The sequence below is a fragment of the Hemiscyllium ocellatum genome, chromosome X, assembly GCF_020745735.1.
Source record: "Hemiscyllium ocellatum isolate sHemOce1 chromosome X, sHemOce1.pat.X.cur, whole genome shotgun sequence".
Classification (NCBI taxonomy): Eukaryota; Metazoa; Chordata; class Chondrichthyes; order Orectolobiformes; family Hemiscylliidae; genus Hemiscyllium; species Hemiscyllium ocellatum.
Genome location: NC_083453.1, coordinates 15804613 through 15826729, shown reverse-complemented (window position 1 = coordinate 15826729; position 22117 = coordinate 15804613). Strand labels below are relative to the sequence as shown.

The following is a 22117-nucleotide window of genomic DNA, read 5'->3' as shown; positions in this document are numbered from 1 at the left end:
AAGGAGAAAGAAATCAGTGCTATTTGATGTGAGCACTCTATCTGCAAGGAACAGGTGTCCTAAGTTCTGTTTCACCAACATGCTCAGTTCCAAGTTAACATTGGTAATAGAGGATGGTTTCTTAAAGGTGAAAACGTGAAATTAAGAGTTCTTTTTCAGATAAAAAGATGTACATTTGAGTTACATTTAAGAAGAATGGCTGAAATGAAATGAAAAGTGTCAGGGTATGATTTTCCACTGATGTTCTGTGAAGCTGATTTAACAATATGGACAAAGACTACATCCTGAACAAAGAAGAAAAAGCAAGATATGGTTTGGGATTGTCACTTTATACGTGAAGCAGGGTCAGGTGCAAAGTATTCTTCGAGCTGGAGCCTCAAGAATTTGACACTGAGGAAAGTTTGGATAATCTATTAACATTTATGAGCAGAAATTATTTTTTAGAAAGTGATCTGTTCAATGCAAAGAGGCTGGTCAGACTTTGCTTAATCTATGGTTATGCAGATTCAATGGTAGCTACATTGTGAGATTGCCTAGATACTAGCCATCTATATAAAAGAAGAATCAAAACTAAGAGGAGTGAGAATAGAGGTACCTCTGACAATTATAACAGAAATAGGAATTGGGGGACTAAACCAGAAGAATGAACCCAGGAGTGCCAGAGGAACGGCCAAGAGGGGTTTTAGATGTAACTCAAAATATCATTATGCATTATCATAAATGGAACAATAGGTTTTTGAAATTACAAAGTTTAGAAGGAGACAACTGTGCTACTGAGCAGGCAGAAGAAACCATAACAAAGAACTTCAGCCCAGTGATGAATGTTTCAGTCAGAGAACAATTCAATTGTGCAGTTTTGGATAGCGGACGCACATCCATAGTGTGTAGAGTACAAAGAAAACAAGAACAAAGAACAGTACAGCACAGGAACAGGCCCTTCAGCCCACCAAGACTGCGCCAACACATGATGTCTTTTTAAACTAAAAACCTTTTGCCTCAGATACGTGCTCTGTATCTCTCTATTCCCTACCTAATCATGTATCTGTCAAGATGCCTCTTAAAGTTGTCATTGTAACTGCCACCACCACCTCCTCTGGTAGCGCTTTCTGGGCACTTACCAACTTACCACGGTCTGTGTAAAAAGACTTGCCTCTCACATCTCCTTTAAACTTACTCCCTTTTGCCATAAACCTATGTTCCCTAGCAATTGACATTTCTACACTGGGAAAAAGACTCCAATTATATAAAATCTTATTGAAGATTTGTAGCTCGGGTATCCGTTGTTGTGGTTCTGCTCGCCGAGCTGGAAGTTTTTGCTGCAAACGTTTCGTTCCCTGGCTAGGGAACATCATCAGTGCTGTTGGAGCCTCGTGTGAAGCGCTGCTTTGATGTTTCTTCCGGTATTTATATTGGTTTGTTCTTGCCGCTTCCGGGTGTCAGTTTCAGCTGTAGTGGTTTGTATATGGTGTCCAGGTCAATGTGTCTGGACATTGACCTGGACACCATATACAAACCACTACAGCTGAAACTGACACCCGGAAACGGCAAGAACATCCATCAACAGACACATCGACCTGGACCCCACATACAAATCACTGCAGCTGAAACTGACACCCGGAAGCGGCAAGAACAAACCAATATAAATACCGGAAGAAACATCAAAGCAGCGCTTCACACGAGGCTCCAACAGCACTGATGATGTTCCCTAGCCAGGGAACGAAACGTTTGCAGCAAAAACTTCCAACTCGGCGAGCAGAACCACAACAACTCCAATTATATGTTCTATCCATACCTCACATAATTTTATAAACTTCTCTGAAGTCACCCCTCATCCTCTGACATTCAAGTGAATAGAAACCAAGGTTGTCCACCTCTACTCATAGCTAGTACCTTCTAAGCCATGGAACATGTTGAAAAACCATTTCTGTACCCTTTCAAAAGCCTCCACATCCTTCTGGTAGTGTGGCAACCATAACTGCACACAATATTCCAACTTAAGTTCTATCCACCTGCAACATTAATTGTCAATTTTTATACTCTGTGCTCTGATCACTGAAGGCAAACATACTACATATCTTTTTGACCACCTTATCCACTTGTGTTGCCACTTTCAAGGAACTGTAAACCTGTATGCCCAGATCTCTGTATGTAGATTCTAGAATTCTAAGAGTTCTGCCATCTAATGTATACTTCCCTCCTGCATTAGCTCTTCCAAAGTGCATCATCTTGTATTTGTCCAGATTAAACTCCATCTGCCATTTCTCTGCCCAAGTCTCCAGCCTATATATGTCCTGCTGTATCATCTGACAGTCCTCCTCACTGTCCACAGCTCCCCCAATCTTTATGTCCTCTGCAAACGTATTAATCAATCCACCTACATTATCCTCCAAATCATATACTAACTACCAATACTGATCCCTGCAGAACACCACTGGTCACAGATCTCCAGTCAGGAAAACACGTTCCACTGCTACTCTCTGTATTCTATGATTGAGCCAGTTCTGTATCTATCTTATCAACTCATTGTGGATCCCATGTGACTTCACTGTTTGTATCAGTCTGGCCATGAGACACCTTGTCAGAAGGCCTTGCGCAAGTCCATTTGACAACATCTACCATCCTGCCCTCATCAATAATTTTTGTCACTTCCTCAAAAAACTCAATCAAGGTTTTGAGACACGACCTTCCCCATTCAAAGCCTTGCTGCCTATCACTAAAAAGTCCATATATTTCCAAAAGTGAGTAAATCCTATCGCTAAGACTCTTCTTGAATAGTTTTCCTGCCACTGACATAATTTCCTGGATTATCCCAGTTGCCCTTCTGAAACAGATGAATGATGTTGCCATTCTTTATTCCTCTGAGTCCTCTCTTGTGACTAAAGAGGATACAAAGATTTCGTACAAGGTCCCAGCAATTTCCACACTTGTTTCCCTCAGCATTCTGGGATCGATCCCATCAGGTCCTGGGGACTTGTCTACCTTAATGCTTTTTAAAACACCTAGCACCTCCTCCTTTTTTAGTATTATCATGCCCCAGAATATCAACATACCTCTCCCAAAACTCACCATCCACCATGTCATTCTCCTTTGTGAATATTAATGCAAAGTGTTCATCAAGGACCTCACCCACTTCCTCTGGTTCCACGCATAAATTCTCTCCTCTGTCCTTGAATGGAGCCACCCTACCCTTTTGCCCCTTATTTCTGATATAATGCTGTTTTCTCAGTCCTGTTTGCCAAAGACATTTCATGGTCCCTTTCAGCCCTCCTCGTTCTTTGTCTGAGTTCTTTCCAACTATCTTTGTATTCTTCAGGGGCTCTGTCTGTCTTCAGTTTCCTAAACCTTACGTATGTCTCTTTTTCCTTTTTGACTGAACTCTCAATTTCTCTTGTCAGCCAAGGTTCCTGTATCTTGCCATCCTTATCCTTCATTTTTGCAGGAATATGTTAGTTCTGAACTCTAATCAACTGGCCTTTAAAAGATGTGTATTCAAGGGATGAGATAAACCAATTAAGAAGTCTGATTTTACAAATAAACTGATGAGCATCAGGTCTAGTCTGAATGGACAGTTATGGTATATTGCTACAACGAAGCATGTGACTGATGAAGAAGTCTTGAGGACAAATGAAACATTAGCAAAATTAAGTTCACGTTTATGCAAAAATGCATACTCAATTTTCAAGTCTTATGGAACCCAGAATATATGAAACTGGGCCCTTTTTATCATCTGGTGTACATGCAAGATCTCCAGGTGGCTATTCTGGTATAGCAGAGTCTATCAATTAGTAATATAAAACAAAGAACTGGAAATCTGAAACAAAAGTAGAAATTGCTGGAGAAACTCAGCAAGGCTGGCAGCAGCTGTGGAGAGAAAGCAGAGTTAACGTTTCAAGTCCAGTGATCCTTCTTCAGAACTGCCAAGTTTCTCCAGCAATATCTGTTTTTGCTTCATCATATTGGTAATGGGAAATAATGATGATAAATGTTGTCCGTTGGCCTGGGAAACCAAGAAATAAAAAAAGGATGGTTAAAAGTACCTTAGCTGCTGAAACACTGACACTAGTAGAAACAATGAATGCTGGAGGCATGTTTTTACAATACTCTGAAGGAAATCCCACTTAAGAGCAATTCTGAGAAAACAATTGCCTGTAGAATCCTACATGGGTAATCCTTCCTTTGGTACAGGTTGTCACCAAGAAGAGGTTGAAGGTGGACCTTGCGCAAGTGAAGGAACTGTTAGAAGGTAAAGATATCTGTAGCACACAGTCGGTGGATGCAGTTTGCCAATTATTAGATAGTTTTGTGACTAAAGGTATTTGTTCTAATAAATTATTGAAGATCCTTAAAGAGGAACACTTGGTGATATGAGGAGATGTAAAAATGATGTATTTCTGATGTTCAGCTGGTTTTGTGAAGAAATGTGATTTTTCCTGAAAGAAAAGGGGGTGTGCTGTGGAAGGTTGTATTTTCAGATAAGACATAGACTATGGAAATAATCCTTGGTCCATTTTTATTAGTTTCTGTTCTGTTGTTTGTTTGTCCATAAAAGTTTTATTTTGAACTGGAGAATCTGACAGTATAGCAAGGGTTCGATTGCTGACTGTTTAATTATTGAATTAAGTGACTGAACAAATATAAAGGGGAAGCGTGTGCTATTAGATGTGAATGAACTGTGTGTCTGAGGAGTCAAAAAAAACCTCTATCTGTTGGACAGTGAGTTCTATCTCATCCACGAACCTAGATTCAAGTTGATACTGTGCTTAATTTCTTTTCTTTTACCTGCATAGCCTGCATAGTGAACTGTTTAGTTTCTTCTGTTTAGACTCCATTGTGAGCTGTTTACTTTCTTTTTAATTGCCATTGTAAGCTGTTTACTTTCCCTTGTTTAAATTCAATTGGAGCTATTTACTTTCCCTCTGTTGAAACTTTCCATTGTGAGCAGTTTACTTTTTTCTTGTTGAAACTCTACTCGATCCAGTTTGCTTTCTCCTTGTTTAATCTCTATTGTAAACTGATTGCTTGTTCTTCAAACTCGAATATAAACTATTTACTTTCACCTTCTGAAGCTCTCCATTGAGAGCTGTTTAATATCCAACATGAATGGCTTATTTGCCCTTCGTTTAAACTCTATAATGAGCAATAAGCCTTTTCCTTGTTTAAACCCCATTGTGGCTACTTCTTCCTTGTTTTACTTCCTTTGTGAAAACATAAGAAATAGGAGCAGGAATAGGCCATCTGGCCCTTCGAACCTGCTCCACCATTCAATAAGATCACAGCTGATCTTCATGGACTCAGCTCCAGTTACCTGCCCATTCACCATAACCCTTAATTCCTTTACTGTTTAAAAATCTATCTATCTTTGCCTTCAAAACATTCAATGAGGTAGCCTCAACTGCTTCACTTGACAGAGAATTCTACAGATTCACAAGCCTTTGGGTGAAGAAGTTCCTCCTTATTTTGAGGCTGTGCCTCATCGTTCTAGATTCACCCACCAGTGGAAACAACCTCACTGCTTCAATCTTATCTATTCCCTTCATAATTTTATATGTTTCTAAAAGATACCCCCTCAATCTTCTAAATTCTAATCAGTATATCCCAGTCTACTCAATCTCTCCTCATAAGCCAACCCTCTCAACTCTGGAATCAATCCTGTGAACCTCCACTGCACCCCCTCCAATGCTGGTACATACTTTCTCAAGTAAGGAGACCAAAACTGCACGCAATACTCCACGTGTAGCCTCACTAGCACCCTATACAGCTGCAACATAACCTCCCTATTTTTAAACTCCATCTCTGTAGCAGTGAAGGGCAATATTCCATTTGCCCTCTCAATTGCCTGCTGCACCTGCAAACCAACGTTTTGAGATTCATGTACAAGAACACCCGGCTCCCTCTGCACAGCAGCATGCTGCAATTTTTCACCGTTTAAATAATAATCCATTTTGCTGTTCTTCTGACCAAAATGGATGACCTCACATGTACCAACATTGTTCTCCATCTGCCAGACACTTGCCCACTCACTAAAAGTATCTTTATATCTCTGCAGACTTTCCGTGTCCTCTGCACACTTTGCTGTACCATTCATCTTAGTGTCATCTGCAAACTTTGATACACTACACTTGGTCCCCAACCGTTAATCATCTCTGTAAATTGTAAACAATTGCAGTCCCAGCACTGATCCCTGAGGCAAACCACTAGCCACTGATTGCCAACCAGAAAAATACCCATTTATTCCCACTCTTTGCTTCCAGTTAATTAACAATCTTCTATCCATGCTAATACATTATCCATAATGCATGCACCTTTATCTTATACAGCCTTTTGTGTGACACCTTGTTGAGTGCCTTCTGGAAATCCAGATACACCACATCCACCAGTTCCCTTTTGTCCACCGTGCTTGTAATGTCCTCAAACAATTCCAATGAATAAGTTAAACTTGATCTGCCTTTCATGAACCTTTGCTGCATCTGCCCAGTGGGGCAATTTCTATCAGATGTCTTGCTATTTCTTCCTTGACTAGAGATTCAAGCATTTTTGCCACTATAGAAGTTAAGATAATGGGCCTATAGTTACCCACCTTTTGTCCAACTCCTTTTTTAAACAGTGGCATCACATTTGCTATTTTCCAATCAACCCTAGAGTTGAACAAATTTTGGCAAATTACGACAAGCACATTTGCTATTCCGCCCCCCCCCCCCCCCCCCACCTCCAATCTCTTTTGGTACTCTGGGATGCATTCCATCTTGGCCAGGAGACTTGTCCAGCTTTAGCCCCATTAGCCCAACATTACCTCTTTAGTGATAATTTCTAGGTCCTCGCCCTCCTGTAGCCTCCTTGCCATCAATTATTGGCATGTTATTTGTATCTTCCACTATAAAGACCAGAACAAAATTCCTGTTCAAGGAAGCATTTCCTCACTTCCCTTGAACTGTTATCTTTTTCCTTGTTTTAATTTCCATTGTGAACTATTTGCTTCCCCTTTGCCCGTCCCCAAACCAAACCTTCATTGTGAGTATTTTTATTGCTTATAATTTATAAGATCTTTATTTTGGGTTGATCGTTTGTAAGGGCAATAGTGCAGAGGTTCAGAGAAGTGCCCTTGAGTAATTGATATTGTTTGATTTTCACAGGTAAATCTAAAGGATGATCACTGGGTAGAGTAAGGGAAATAGGCAGGCAATCCACTGTAGCCATTCCCCAGCAAAACACATATACTGCTTTGGATATTGTTGTGGGGGGGTCGGTGAATGGCTTCTCTGAGGAAAGTAGCAAAAGCCAAATTCATTGCAGCACAGTTAGCTCTGTTGCACAGGAAAGGAGAAATAAATGAGTGAACACTATAGAAATCATAAGACATAGGAGCAGAAATAGACCATTCAGCCCATTGAGCCTGCTCTGCCATTCAATGAGATTATGGCTGATCTGATAATTCTCAACTCTAATTTCCTGTCCTTTCTCCATAATCCTTGATTCCCTTATTGATTAATTATCTGTTTATCTTAACCTTGAATATATTTAATAACCCAGATCTGACAGCTCCCTGCAGTAAAGAATTCCACAGATTTACTATCCTCTGAGAGAAGAAATTCCTCCTTATCTCTTCTTAAACATGCAAGATTTTATTCTGAGATTATGCCCTCTTGTCCTACAAGGGAAACAACCTTTCTGCATCTATCCTGTCAGGTCCCTTAAGAATCTCTTATGTTTCAATAACGTTGCTTCACCTTCTTCTAAATCCCAGTGAGTACAGAGCCAACCTATTTAAATTGTCCTCATAAGGCAGTCCCTCAATATCTGCTATCAGCCCAGTGAACATTCTCTGGACTGCCTTCAATGCCAGTCTATCTTTCCTCAGATAATAGGCCTAAACTGTTCGCAGTATTCCAGCAGTGACTTACCTAGTGCTTTGTATAGTTTTAGCAAAGCCTCCCTACTTTTATACTCCATTCCCATTGAAATAAACGATGATATTCCACTTGCTTTCCCATTACCTGCTGAACTTGGATGCTAGTTTTTTTTTGTGATTCATGGATGAGGATTCTCAAATCCCTCTTCTGTAGCATTCTGCAATCTTACTCTATTTAGATAATATGCAGCTCCTCTATTCTCCCTGTCAAAGTGCATAACTTCACATTTCACCACATTAAATTCCATCTGCCATATTTTTGCCCAATTCCTTAACCTGTCTATATCCTTCTGCAGACTTTGTGTCATCCTTACTGGTTGCCTTCCCACCTATTTTAGTATCATCTGTAAACCTGGCAATTGTACATTTATCTTCCTCATCCAAGTCATTAATATATATTGTAACAGGTTGTGGCCCCAGCATTATTCTCTGTGGTATAACACTAGTTACAGTTTGCCCCCTTATCCCAACACTTTGTCTTCTATTAGGTCGCCAATCCTCTATCCATGCTTATATACTGCCCCCAATACCAAGGGTTCTTATGAAGCAGCTTAATGTATGGTATCTCATCATGTGCCTTCTGAAAATCCAAATATATTGCAACCACCGCTTCCCCCTTTAATACTGCTTGTTACCTCCTTAAAGAATTCTAGTAATTTTGTCAGGCATGATTTCCCCTTCATGACGTCATGCTGACTTCTGCTTGATCATATTATGTATTTCTAAATGCTCTGCTATTACATCTTTTATAATAAACTTCAATTTTTTTCCCAATCACAGAGTTTAAGCTAACTGGCCTATAGTTACCCATTTCTTGCATCCCCTTTTCAAACAAAGATGTTACTTTGGTAGTTTTCAGTCCTCTGGGATTTTCCAGAATCTTAGGATTCTTGGAAGATTACTTCCAATACATCCATTATCTCTGTAGCTACTTTATTAACAGCCTAGGATACAGGATCAAATTGATCTTTCACCCCATTAGTTTCCCTCACACTTTTTCTCATGACAGTTATTGTGTTTATTTCTTCCCCACGCACCCCCCCCCCGATTATTTAGTGATTTTCAGATGCTATTAATGTCTTCTACTGTGACGACTGATGCAAAGCATTTGTTCACCTCCTCTGCAATTTACTGGTTCCCCATTATCAGTTCCCTCGCCTCGTTCTCTAAGGGGTCTCTGTTCACTTTGGCTTCTCCCCCCGATGCATATGTTTAAAGAAGCCCTTGCTGTCTGTCTTGATAATACTTGCAAGTTGTCCTTCAGGTTTATTTTCTTCCTGGTTTTTTTTGTTGTCTTTCATGGGTTTTAAAAACTTTCCTAATCCTCTGGTTTGCTACTAATCTTCAACTCATTTTATGTTCTTTTTCTTTCAATTTGACGCTATCCTTAACTTCCTTGGTTAACCAAAGTTGCCTTTATCCTTTTCCTAAACTCCTCCTTCCTCCTTGGAATGTGCCTTTACTGTGAGCCTTGAACTATTTTCTTAAATGTCTGCCATTGTTCCTTAACCATCTTTGCTGCTAAACTCCTTTCCCGGTCCATTCCAATGAGCTCTGCCCTCATTCCTTTGTAATTGCCCATGTTTCAGCTTAGTACAGTTGTTTCTGAAACAAGTTCCTCCCTCTCAAACTGAATGCTACATTCTACTATGATCACTGTTTCTGAGGTTCTTTTTTACTCTGACATCATTTATTAAACCAGCCTCACTACACATTGCCAGATCTAAAATAGCCTGATCCCTGGTTGGATCCACAACATGTTGTTGTAGGAAACTGAATCAAATACACAGCAGGAGAGTGAACAGCCAGTGATTGTGATATACATCAATACGAATTACCTAGGTAAAAAGAAATGGGATGAGGTCCTAAAAGCTGAATATGGGGAGTTAGGGACCAAGTTAAAAGGTCAGACCTCAAAGGTAGTGATCTCAGGTTTGCTATCAGTGCCACATGCTAATCAGAGTAGAAATGGCAGGATATATCAATCCAATAAGTGGCTGGGAAGATGTTGCAAGGGGGAGAGTTTCAGATTCCTCTGACTTCGGGACTAGTTCTGGGAGAGGTGGACTAGAAAAGCTGGGCAGGATTGACACTGATGTCCTTGGGGGAGTATATGTAGTGCAGGTAGGGAGGGTTTAACTCAAATAGCACAAGGGTGGGAAGACAGAAGAGGAAACAGAAGAAAGAGAAACAAGGGCAAAAACAAAATACAGAATAGGAAATAAGAGAGGGTTTAGGCAGAGAATTAAAATGCAAGAATGAAGCAGGGCCATAGTGCAAAGTAATGAATGGGACTAAGAATGTTAAAAAGACAAGCCTAAGGCCTTATGTCTCGATGTACAAAACATTTGCAGTAAAATGGTTGAATTAGTCACAGAAATAGATATAAATGGGTATCATATAGTTGGGATTATGTGGCTACAGGGTGATCAAGGACGGGAACTGAATATCCAAGATATTCAGTTTTCAAGAAGACAAGTGAAAAGGAAAAGGAGGTGGGGTAGCATTGCTGGTTAAAGAATAAATTAATGCAATAGTGGGAAAGGATATTAGCTCCAGTGAAATGCAATCTGCACAAATAGAAATGCCAAGGTGTAGAAAATATTAGTAGGGATTATATTTTGACATGGAAACTGTTGTGGTAGTGTTGGGGATGACATTAAACAGGAAATTAGAGATGCAAGCAATAAAGCTGTAATTCTGGGTGACCTTAATCATATCAGTGACAATGCAGTAGAGGAAGAATTCCTGGAGTGTGTACCAAATGTACCATAATTTTCTGAATCAATTATGTTGAAGAACCAACTAAAAAACAGGCCATATTACACTGGACCTTGTGTCAAGAGAAAGGAAGAATTGGCAATCTCGCTGTGCGAGGTCCTTTAGGGAAGATCGATCGTAATATGGTAGGATTCTTCATTTAAGGTAGAGAGTGACATAGTTGATTCTGAGACTACGATACTAAATCTAAACAAAGGAATCTTTTATGACATGAAGTGCGAGTTAGCTATGGTATATTGGGGAATGTTACTCAAAAGGATGATGATGGATAGTCAATGACAGACATTGAAAGAGTACACAGAGGAACTGCATTCTCGTCTGGCATGAAAAGAAAAAGAAACAGATGGCCCATCTATGGCTAACAAGGGAAATTAGGGATAGTATTATATTCATGGAAGGGGCATACAAAATGGCAGACCTGGGGATTGGGAGCAGTTTAGATTTCAGCAAAGGAGAGCAAAGAGATTTTTAAAGAGGGGGAATATAGAGTATGAGACTAATCTTACGGAGAACATACAAACTTCTTGTAAAAGCTTCCATAGGTACATGAAGGGAAAAAGATTAATTAAGATAAAAGTAGATCCGTAACACAAACAGGGAAAATTATATTGGGGAACACAGAGATGGCAAACCAAATAAACAGTACTGAAAAAGCATCACTGCACTCAAGTTGTTAAATCTGCTTTCCCTCCACAAATGCTGCCAGATCTGTTGAGTTTCTCCAGCAATTTCTGTTTTTGTTTGATTTCTAGCACCCACAGTTCTTTGTTTTAATTCAATACACACATTGGTTCTACTTTCACAAAGGATTACATCCCAAAAATTGTTGGGAACACAGAATCTCATCAGAGACAAGAAGTGAAAGAAATCAGTATTAGTAGGAAAATGGTGTTGAGGAAATTGATGGGATGAAAGGCCAATGAATCCCCAGGGCCCAATAATCTACATCCAGAGTACTAAAATATGTGACCTTAGGAATAATGCATGTATTGGTGGTCACCTTTCAAGATCCTATTAATTCTGAAACAGTTCCCATGATTGGAGTGTAGATCATGGAACTCACTATTTCAGATGAAGAGAAATTTCTTAATCCAGAAAGTGGTGAGATTGTAGCTATACTGAGTAGGATGATCAGCCTTGATCATATTAAATGGTGGAGTAAACTCAACAAGCTTAATGGCCTAGTCCTGCTCCTATTTTCTATGTTCTATGTTTTGCAGCTCACTTCTCTTCAAGTTGCATTGTGCGCATGTTTGTCTTTTCAGATGTCATATTTCAAGCCCATTTTTTGTGAGCTTGCTATTTTGCTGCATTTTTGTTCACAGCCTGATAGTATGCTTTTTGTCCTTGATCGGGCTTGTTAAGCTGCATCATGCTTCTTTGTGCGCTTGTTCTTCATTGTATCCAAACTTTGCATTGCTCCAATTCTCTCAGGTAATAAGTTATCTTTTACTTTTCCACCCCTCACTTTTGCTGCTATACCCGAGCTACCTATGTCCATCACAATTCTGGACCACATTCTCAAACAGATGGCACAGTTTGCAAATGGCTGTCTTCACTACTTTTATCATGTATCGTAAAACACCATAGTAACAGCAAAATACCAACACCAGAAACTGCAATTTTGACAATCACGCTTTCAGAAACCCGAGCAAAGCCATAGTTGTGACCTACATCTTGACCAGCAATGACAAGACAGGACAAACACAGGAAGGATATTCCAGATGAATGGGGAGTCCAGAACCAAGGGTCACAGTCTAAGGAAATGGGGTAGGTCATTTAGGTCTGAGATGAGGAGAAATGTCTTCACCCGGAGATTAGTGAGCCTGTGGAATTCTGTGCCACAGAAAAGGGTGCAATTGGTAACAAAATTAGAGATATGAGATGATTCCCATTTACAATTTGGCAGAGAGAGAACACTTGTTTCAGAACTGTAGGGAAATAGATGGTGACATCTTGCAAAATGTCCAGATTACAGAGGAGGAAGTGCTGGATGTCTTGAAACGGGTAAAGGTGGATCAATCCCCAGGACCTGATCAGGTGTACCCGAGAAATCTGTGGGAAGCTAGAGAAGTGACTGCTGGACCTCGTGCTGAGATATTTGTATCATCGATAGTCACAAGTGAGGTGCCGGAAAACTGGAGGTTGACTAACGTGGTGCCACTGTTTAAGAAGGGTGGTAAAGACAAGCCGGGGAACTATAGCCTGACTTCGGTGGTGGGCAAGTTGTTGGAGGGAATCCTAAGGGTCAGGATGTACATGTATTTGGAAAGGCAAGGACAGATTAGGGATAGTGTACTTGGCTTTGTGCATGGGAAATCATGTCTCACAAACTTGATTGAGTTTTTTGAAGAAGTAACAAAGAAGATTGATGAGGGCAGAGCAGTAGATGTGATCTATATGGACTTCATTAAGGCGTTCGACAAGGTTCCCCATGGGAGACTGATTAGCAAAGTTAGATCTCACAGAATACAGGGAGAACTAGCCATTTGGATACAGAACTGGCTCAAAGGTAGAAGACAGAGGGTGGTGGTGGAGGGTTGTTTTTCAGACTGGAGGCCTGTGACCAGTGGAGTGCCACAAGGATCGGAGCTGGGTCCACTACTTTTTGTCATTTACATAAATGATTTGAATGCGAGTATAAGAGGTACAGTTAGTAAGTTTGCAGATGATACCAAAATTGGAGGTGTAGTGGACAGCGAAGAGGGTTACCTCAGATTACAACAGGATCTTGACCAGATGGGCCAATGGGCTGAGAGGTGGCAGATGGAGTTTAATTCAGATAAAGGTGAGATGCTGCATTTTGGGAAAGCAAATTTTAGCAGGACTTATACACTTAATGGTAAGGTCCAATGGAGTGTTGCTGAACAAAGAGACCTTGGAACGCAGGTTCATAGCTCCTTGAAAGAGGAGTCGCAGGTAAATAGGATAGTGAAGAAGGCATTTGATATGCTTTCCTTTATTGGTCAGAGTATTAAGTACAGGAGTTGGGAGGTCATGTTGTGGCTGTACAGGACATTGGTTAGGCCACTGTTGGAATATTGCATGCAATTCTGGTCTCCTTGAGCAGATGTGCAGGGTGTTGGTAGGGCTGCTTTGTAGAGTTCTGCTAGTTCTGCTGTGGAAAGGATGTTGTTAAATTGGGGAGGGTTCGGGGAGGATTTACAAGGATGTTGCCAGGATTGGAGGATTTAAGTTATGAGGGGGGCTGCATAGGCTGTGAAATTTTCCACTGGTATGGTAGGCTGAGGGGTGACCTGGCAGAGGTTTATAAAATTATGAGAGGCATGGATAGGGTGAATAGCCAAGGTCTTTTCCTCAGGGTAGGGGAGTTCAAAACTAGAGGGCATAGGTTTAAGGTGAGAGGAGAAAGATTTAAAAAGGACTGAGGGATAATTTTCTTACACAGAGGGTGGATCATATGTGGAATGAACTGCCAGAGCAAGTCGTAGATGGAGATACAGTTACAACATTCAAAAGACATTGGTCAGAGTATTGAGTACAGGAGTTGGGATGTCATGTTGCGGCTGTACAGGACATTGGTTAGGCCACTGTTAGAATATTGTGTGCAATTCTGGTCTCCTTCATATCGGAAAGATGTTGTGAAACTTGAAAGGGTTCAGAAAGGATTTACAAGGATGTTGCCAGGGTTGGAGCATCCGAGCTACAGGGAGAGGCTGAACAGGCTGGTCCTGTTTTCCTTGGAGCGTCGGAGGCTGAGGGGCGACCTTATAAAGGTTTACAAAATTATGAGGGGCATGGATAGGGTAAATAGGCAAAGTCTTTTTCCTGGGGTGGGGGAGCCCAGAACTAGAGGGCATAGGTTTAGTGTGAGAGGGGAAAGATATAAAAGAGACCTATGGGGCAAATTTTTCACACAGAAGGTGGTATGTGTATGGAATGAGCTGCCAGAGGATGTGGTGGAGGCTGGTACAATTGCAACATTTAAGAGGCATTTGGATGGGTATATGAATAGGAAGGGTTTGGAGGGATGTGGGCCAGGTGCTGGCAGGTGGGACTAGATTGGGTTGGGATATCTGGTCGGCATGGACTGAAGGGTCTGTTCCCATGCTGTACACCTCTGACTCTAAGTTGTATTATTACAAACCTATTCACCAGAAGATTGATGTTAACTGTTAACTAAATTGCTGTATAAGAGATCACTTTACACCTACTTTTTTTAATCATAGAATCCCTACAGTGTGGAAACAGGCCCACACCGACCATCCAAAGAGTAACCCACCCAGACTCAATCCCCTTCTCTATTACCCTGACTTGTGCACCTCAACTACACATCCCTGGACACTATGGGCAATTTAGCAAGGCCAGTTCACCGAACCTGCACACCTTTCGATTGTGGGAGGAAACTGGAGCGCCGGGCAGAAACCCACACAGACAGTCGCCCGAGGCTGGAATCGAATCCGGCTTCCTGGTGCTTTTGAGGCAGCAGTGTTTAACACTGAGCCACTGTGCTGCCCTTAACCGATGCATATATATTCATCATTAAACTCTATTTCAGCAAAAAGATGTCTGGTGTTTTTAGTGTTGGAAAGGCTGTGTAGTTTGGAAAGGAGTGTTTTCAGCACCGTTGTCTGGACTATGGATTCAACTGTAACAGGGATTGAACCGGGCCACTAGTTGAATCGAGCCACACACTAAACTAGGTCATGTAGTTGTGGGGAACTTTGAAAGAACCATCTCATTTGTATAAAATATTAGCATGCAATCGTTAAAACAGATAATGTCATTTTGGCCTTTATTACTGGGGGGTGGGGGGGGGGTGTTGGAGTTTAAAAATACGACAGTCTTGTTACCACTACAGGGTGTTGGTGCGTCTGCACCTGGAGTATACCAGTATTGGAGGCTGTTCAAAAGAGATTCATGAGGTTGATTCCTGGGCTGAAGGGGTTCACTTATCAAGAACAGCGAATCAGGTTGGGTTGTTATTCATTAGAGTTTGGAAGAATGAAGGGTGTTCTTATTGAAACATACAAGATTCTGAGTGGGGCTTGACAGGGACCATTACTACTGACGTGAGCTGGGAGTCTCCAAACTGCTTACGCCCACTAGTCTGTTGAAAAAGACCTCATTTGCCGGGAGAATGTCCTTGGCCAGTGAAGGGGGCTTTTGGAGCCAGGACCCTTTGGCCCTGCGCACTGGCTGAATGAACAGCCAGGCTCTCTGTCCAGATGTGGAAGATCAAGCCGCCTGCTCGTGATGGGGGGACCGGTGTGAAGCAGACCCCTCCCATGAGCGTTCCCATCTCCTCGCCAGTGCCCAGACCACAGCCGCACCAGCTCTCTGCTGGCTCTTTCCTGTCTGCGTGAGCAGGCTCGAACTCTGGCCGGTCAGCCAAGGACAAACACTTGTTACTGTAAGTGCTGCTTAGTGGGTTAGGGTTTGTATGGAAGAGCCTTGAGAAAGGACACCTGGATCGTGTTAGTTCCCTCATAGCTGGAGTTCGGACGCCTCCCAGATTTCAATCCCTGTGATTTGAACTGGCCGGGAACTAGTGCCTTCCTAACACCTCCTGGAAATGTTTCGCTGCCGAGGTTCTGTCTTAAACACAGTTACACCTGGCCCCACTGGGCAAAGGGAAACCATGGCATGCATTACCAGTCTGCCCGCCTCGTTATTGTGCAGGTTGGTCAGATAGCGCAGATCCCGGCCCCTTTCGCTTGAGTCCACGAACTCGCGGCCGAAGACGCGGCCGAAGTCGATGTTGTCGCTGCAGCCGCCCCAATGCCAGTCGGTCCCGCCCGGTCCCCGCCGCCGGTAGTCGCAGGTACACGACTCAATGGAGCCTTCGGAGCAGGAGCGGGACACGGAATGCGTTACCGCCGCGCTGGTCAGGGCGAAGATAAAAGCGGTTTCTCTGCAACCTGCGGGGACAAGAAACCGGGAAAGAATTCAGAGGGAGGGACAGAGACCGAGAGATCCAGACACCGGAGAGAGAGAGAGAGAGAGACTCCCCCCAACCCCACCCCTCCCGGTAACCACGCATCGCAGAGCCAAGCCGCTCCTCCGAAGGAATAGAAGGAGCGGTACAGACCCTAGTGCAGAAGCAGAGAGAGAGAGAGAGGAATTGAAGCAGATTCCCACAGAAACACCCTCAGCCCGAAAGAGAGGGACCGAGAAGGAAGGGCACAGGGGGAGACATGGGCGTAAAGATATAGAGTGAGAGACTGAGATTTGGAGACTTAGATAGCAAAACAAAAACAAAAGACACACAGGGATGGGGAGCATGAGATACTACATGTGCGAGAGAGAGCGGAACACACACACCTACATTCACACACACACACACACACCTTCAAACAGGTATTCACTTGTACACGCTCATCCCCACACACAATCTCTCACATAACACGCATCTCTTCGCATATTCTTTCATGCGCCTATTCACATGCTCGGTCTCTCATTCACATACTCACACACACATATTCGAACACATACTCTCTCAGACACACGTGTGCACATCCACATGCTCAGAGTCTCAAATATTCCCACGCACTTCCTCAAACATTCAAACACATTCTCACACACAGACACATTCACACAGACACAGACACTCAGTGTCTCACACACATTCACACACACTCCCACAAACACATCTCTTCTCTCACACTCACTCTGTTGCAGTCTCTCATACATTCACACACTCTGTCACATGTATTCGCACACACATTCACACACACTCTCACTCACATTGTAGATTCACTCCCTCACACTTACGTTCAAACACTCTCACACATTCATACATTCTCTCACACTAACACGCACACTCGCTTGCATTCACACATATATTGTCTCACACTTTCTCATGCACTCACTCTCACACACACTATCTCAAACACTCATGTTCACTCTCACACACATTCATGTGGTCCATCTCTCACCCACACACCCATATACTAGCTAAGGCACACATTCACACAAGCACATTCTGTCTCTCTTACACACACACATTGATACAAGCACACGTTCACAAACACACATGCACATAAACACGCATTCACTTATACCCGACCATCCTCTCACACACTCTCTCTCATGTACGTGCATTCACACACATTCTTACACGCTCTCTCACGTGTACATTCTTACAGGCTCTCTCACGTGCACATTCACACATGCTCTCTCACGTGCACACATTCACACACACACTCTCGTGTACATTCACACACGCTCTCTCATGTGCACATTCACACCCGCTCTCCCATGTGCATGCATTCACACACACTTGTGCACATTCACACATGCCCTCTCACGTGCACATTCACTCACGCTCTCTCATGTGCACATTCACACATGCTCTTGTGCACATTCTCACACGCTCTCTCATGTGCACATTCACACATGCTCTTGTGCACATTCTCACACGCTCTCTCATGTGCACATTCACACATGCTCTTGTGCACATTCTCACACGCTCTCTCATGTGCACATTCACACATGCTCTTGTGCACATTCTCACACGCTCTCTCATGTGCACATTCACGCATGCTCTCCCATGTGCACGCATTCACACACACTCGTGCACATTCATGCATGCTCTCTCATGTGCACATTCACACACGCTCTCTCATGCACATTCTCACACGCTGTCTCGTGCATTCACACACGCTCTCCCATGTGCATGCATTCACACACTCGTGCACATTCACACACGCTCTCTCATGTGCACATTCACACATGCTCTCTAACGTGCATGCATTCACACACACTCTCGTGCACATTCACACGCTCTCTCATGCACATTCACACGCTCTCTCGTGCACATTCACACATGCTGTCTCATGTGCACATTCTCGCACACACTCATGTGCACACACACACACTCTCATGTGCACATTCACGCACGCTCTCTCCCATGCACATTCACACATGCTCTCTCACGTGCACATTCACATGTTCAGCCTCAGACACATTCACACATTTTCTCAAACATTCAAACACACATTTAAACACACATCCAGTCATGCACACGCACAAGCACACATGCGCAGTTTCACACCTATTCACACACACTCTCACAATCAAATACTGTGCACATTCTCACACACAGTCATGCACTTAGTCAGGCACTCATTCACACAAACACATTTACACACGTGCACATTCATGCAAACATGCATTTGCACATACACACCTATAAACACACAATCACACACACGCTGACCCACTCACACCCTCTCATGCATACATACACACCCATGCACATATTGATTTGCTCAGTTTCACACCCATCCACAGTCTCTGACACACACACACATTGACACACTCAATCTCTCATGCGCATTCATACCTACTGTCTCACACACATTCACACACTTTTATGCACGCATTCACATGCTCAGTCTCACACACACTCTCACACATTCAAACACACAGTTACACACATACATTCATTTCCCCACACTCATTCACACATGCACATTCACATGCTCATACACACATTCACACACTCATTGTCTCTCTCACACACAAATTTGTGCACACACCTATAAACATTCACACACAGTATCTCACACACTCATTCTGTCTCTCATGCACATTCACACACACTCTCATAAGCACACATTCACTCATATTCTCACCTACATTCACACACACGCACTCACATACATACATTCTCATACTCAATCTCACGAACATTCACACATTCATACACACACATTCACACAAGCTCATTCTTGCTTTCTGACACACATTCGCACAAACACATTCTTTCAAACACAAGTTCATTCACACACACACTTAATCTCTCTCACATTCACACACTCACTCTCTCACACGCATATGCACACATTCTGTCACACACATACACTTACCAATGCGTTCATTCCACAATCTTTCTTTCTTTCACATGCATATAGACACTCTGTCATATCGGGGAGGCAATGGTCATGCACTCATTCATACACTCTCGCTTAACTCTCACTCACGCACAGTCATTCAACATACTCTTTCACGCATACACAGTCACCCACTCTCTTTCACACGCACTTTCTCTCACATAGATATACACACACACACACAGATACGCACACTCACGCGTAGATATACACACTCACGCAAACGGACCCCCTTTGTCTCAGACGCTCACATACCCTCATGCTCTCTCACATACAGTCACTTATATACTTACGTACACACCCATTCACTCACTCGCTCAGACATTCACTCCACATCAAATGCGAAGAATCTATTAGAGCGATGAAGACATGCGGACGACACGGCGGTACGTCGAACTGTTGAGTAAACACAGCGAGAGTCATGTGTACAGCGAATTCGAGATAATGAGAGCGAACAGAGAGGCGGTGTGGCAGGGCGGGGAGATGTGTCCAAAGGAAATAGGGAAAGACAGAGAGAGAAAGGTGCACACAAAAGCCAGAACCACCGCAGAAAGCATCAGAACATCGGCGAGTAAGAAAAAATACTGTTAGTTAAAATCGTTAAACGTAGGGAATGAGGACGAGAACTAATTCACTGGAGGAGCATCTAAAAGAAACAAACTGGACATCGGCAAGGACTGATAGAATGGTCTCGAATGAGCTGCACATCAGCATTGAAACTGGTGGAACCATTCAGCCCCAAGCGAGATCAAGGTTAGTAACGCCGGTCCCTAACGTGAACATTCAGCACGCAATGGTTATCAGATCCTGTCATCGAGTTAACACCGTGCAAATTCCCAACCTTCGGCCGGCAGCTGAGATAGTGTCAGGACAGAGAGGGATGGCTACCGGAGCGCAGACCGGCTTAATGCTGCCATTCAGCCCAATGAAGATGCTGGCCTAGTAAATACTCAGTGAGACAACAATAGACTGACCTTTGTGCGAGTGTGTGTGAGGGGAGGGGGAGATTCTCCTTATGAAGAATCTCGGCCTGTGGTGAAGAGTTTGATTCCTCAATCCCAGCCGGCCTAGTAACCTGCTGCCGCAGTCCGATACCTTTGCTTGGGCAGGCTGTTCTGCGGGGGGGGGGGGGGGGGGGGGGGAATAGGCTAACTTGGCCGGGAATGGGCCCGGGACACTGTGTTCCATGGCCTTTCAGTCCAATCCACCTTGGGTCGGCTGATTTCAGGTCGGAACTGACCAACACTATACAGGGAACCTCGTGAGGCTTTTTGTTTGTTCTATGTCTGCACATGGGCCCAATCTGATGGGTCAACGGGCCTATTTCGCCATCTGGACCTGGACTGGGCTACACTTGAGCTGGGAGGCACCGATTTGAAAGTGGCCTAGGTGCCCCTGGCCTGGCCGAGCCTACCTCGGTTAACGATTTTGCCAAAGATGTTGGAGCTCTGGCTGGTTGGACAGTTCCAGCGTCGGTTGCGGAATTGCCACTTGCACTCCCTGATGGCGGACTGCACTCCCCCGGTGATGCTGTGCAGAATGCCCGGGTTCTGGCGAATCAGTTTCCGTTGCTTTCGACTCAGCAGCTGTAGGCTCGGGTCCAAAACCAGCTGGACGTACTTGGAGTCGGTCAGCAAGTTGGAGGAGGAAGCAATGTTTACAATGCCCCTGAAACACACACAAACAAAATAACAAAACGTGCAATTTTGGAGAATGGTGCACAGAAATAGACCCACTACTCGGACGGCATTGATAGAACTGCCCTTGCACCTGTCCCTGCTGCTGGCGGGCTCTTTCATCTGTTAAAGACACATATTCGGGCTTATGTTCGAGGGGAGGGGGGTAGGGGCGGGAGTTGGGGGGGGGGGGGTTGAAACTTACCACCATCTCCCACTGTTATTAACCGCCAGCGTGTTGGAAAGGGAGCCGAACGCCAAAAGCCACAGAGTCTTCAGTCCCAGAACTAATGTCATGCTGCTGTTCGAGCAGGAACGATCATTCACAACCAAACAAGAAGGAGTGTTTCTGTGGGGCTTGAGGTTGTCGCCTCCTTTTACCACCCCCCCCACCCCCCCCCCACCCCACTCCCCCACCCCCGCCCAGCACAGACACGAATTCGATTGTGAAAAAGATGGCAAATTTGTGTGCACCCAGGTCTAGCCTTCGCCAATGAGTGCAGGGTGCCCTGATCACAGAAGTTTCATCACGGGATTTGCTGCCTTCTTATAAGTTTGTAGGACGAGCTTTTATTTGGGGGTGGGGGGGGGGTGTAAGTGGCGGACAAACCTCCCAGTTTAGAGGAACAATGGCAGGAAAGGGGGCACATTCTTCCCCTATCGCCTGCGCGATCCGAGCCGAGAGCTGTCCATCAAAGTGTCTATCATTCGGCCCGCTGGAAGACAGCCCATTCAGGCGGTTGAATGCCCATGGAAGCCAGCGAATCTGATTGTTCAAGTCCTTTCCGGGACGGTCAACCAGCCGCTACTGTGTGGAGGAACGTGTCCGCAATTCTCCAGCAAATGGCCTCACTCCTTGCCTCGCAGGGGTCGGCATTTCTGTCAAGCGAACAGTG

The 22117-nt window shown here is 43.7% G+C and overlaps 1 protein-coding gene across 1 annotated transcript in view; it reads right to left on the bottom strand.

The window, feature by feature from the left end:
* The window catches only part of wnt1 (wingless-type MMTV integration site family, member 1), a 36349-nt gene extending 14831 nt beyond the window's left edge, over positions 1–21518 (bottom strand). The window contains exons 1-3 of the mRNA XM_060820874.1: positions 21427–21518; positions 20960–21213; positions 16304–16569 (exon numbers count right to left, since the gene is read on the bottom strand). Of these exons, the coding sequence (XP_060676857.1) occupies positions 16304–16569; positions 20960–21213; positions 21427–21518 (612 nt within the window). The remainder of the gene's footprint in view (positions 1–16303; positions 16570–20959; positions 21214–21426) is intronic.
* Between the last annotated feature and the right edge of the window lie 599 nt (positions 21519–22117).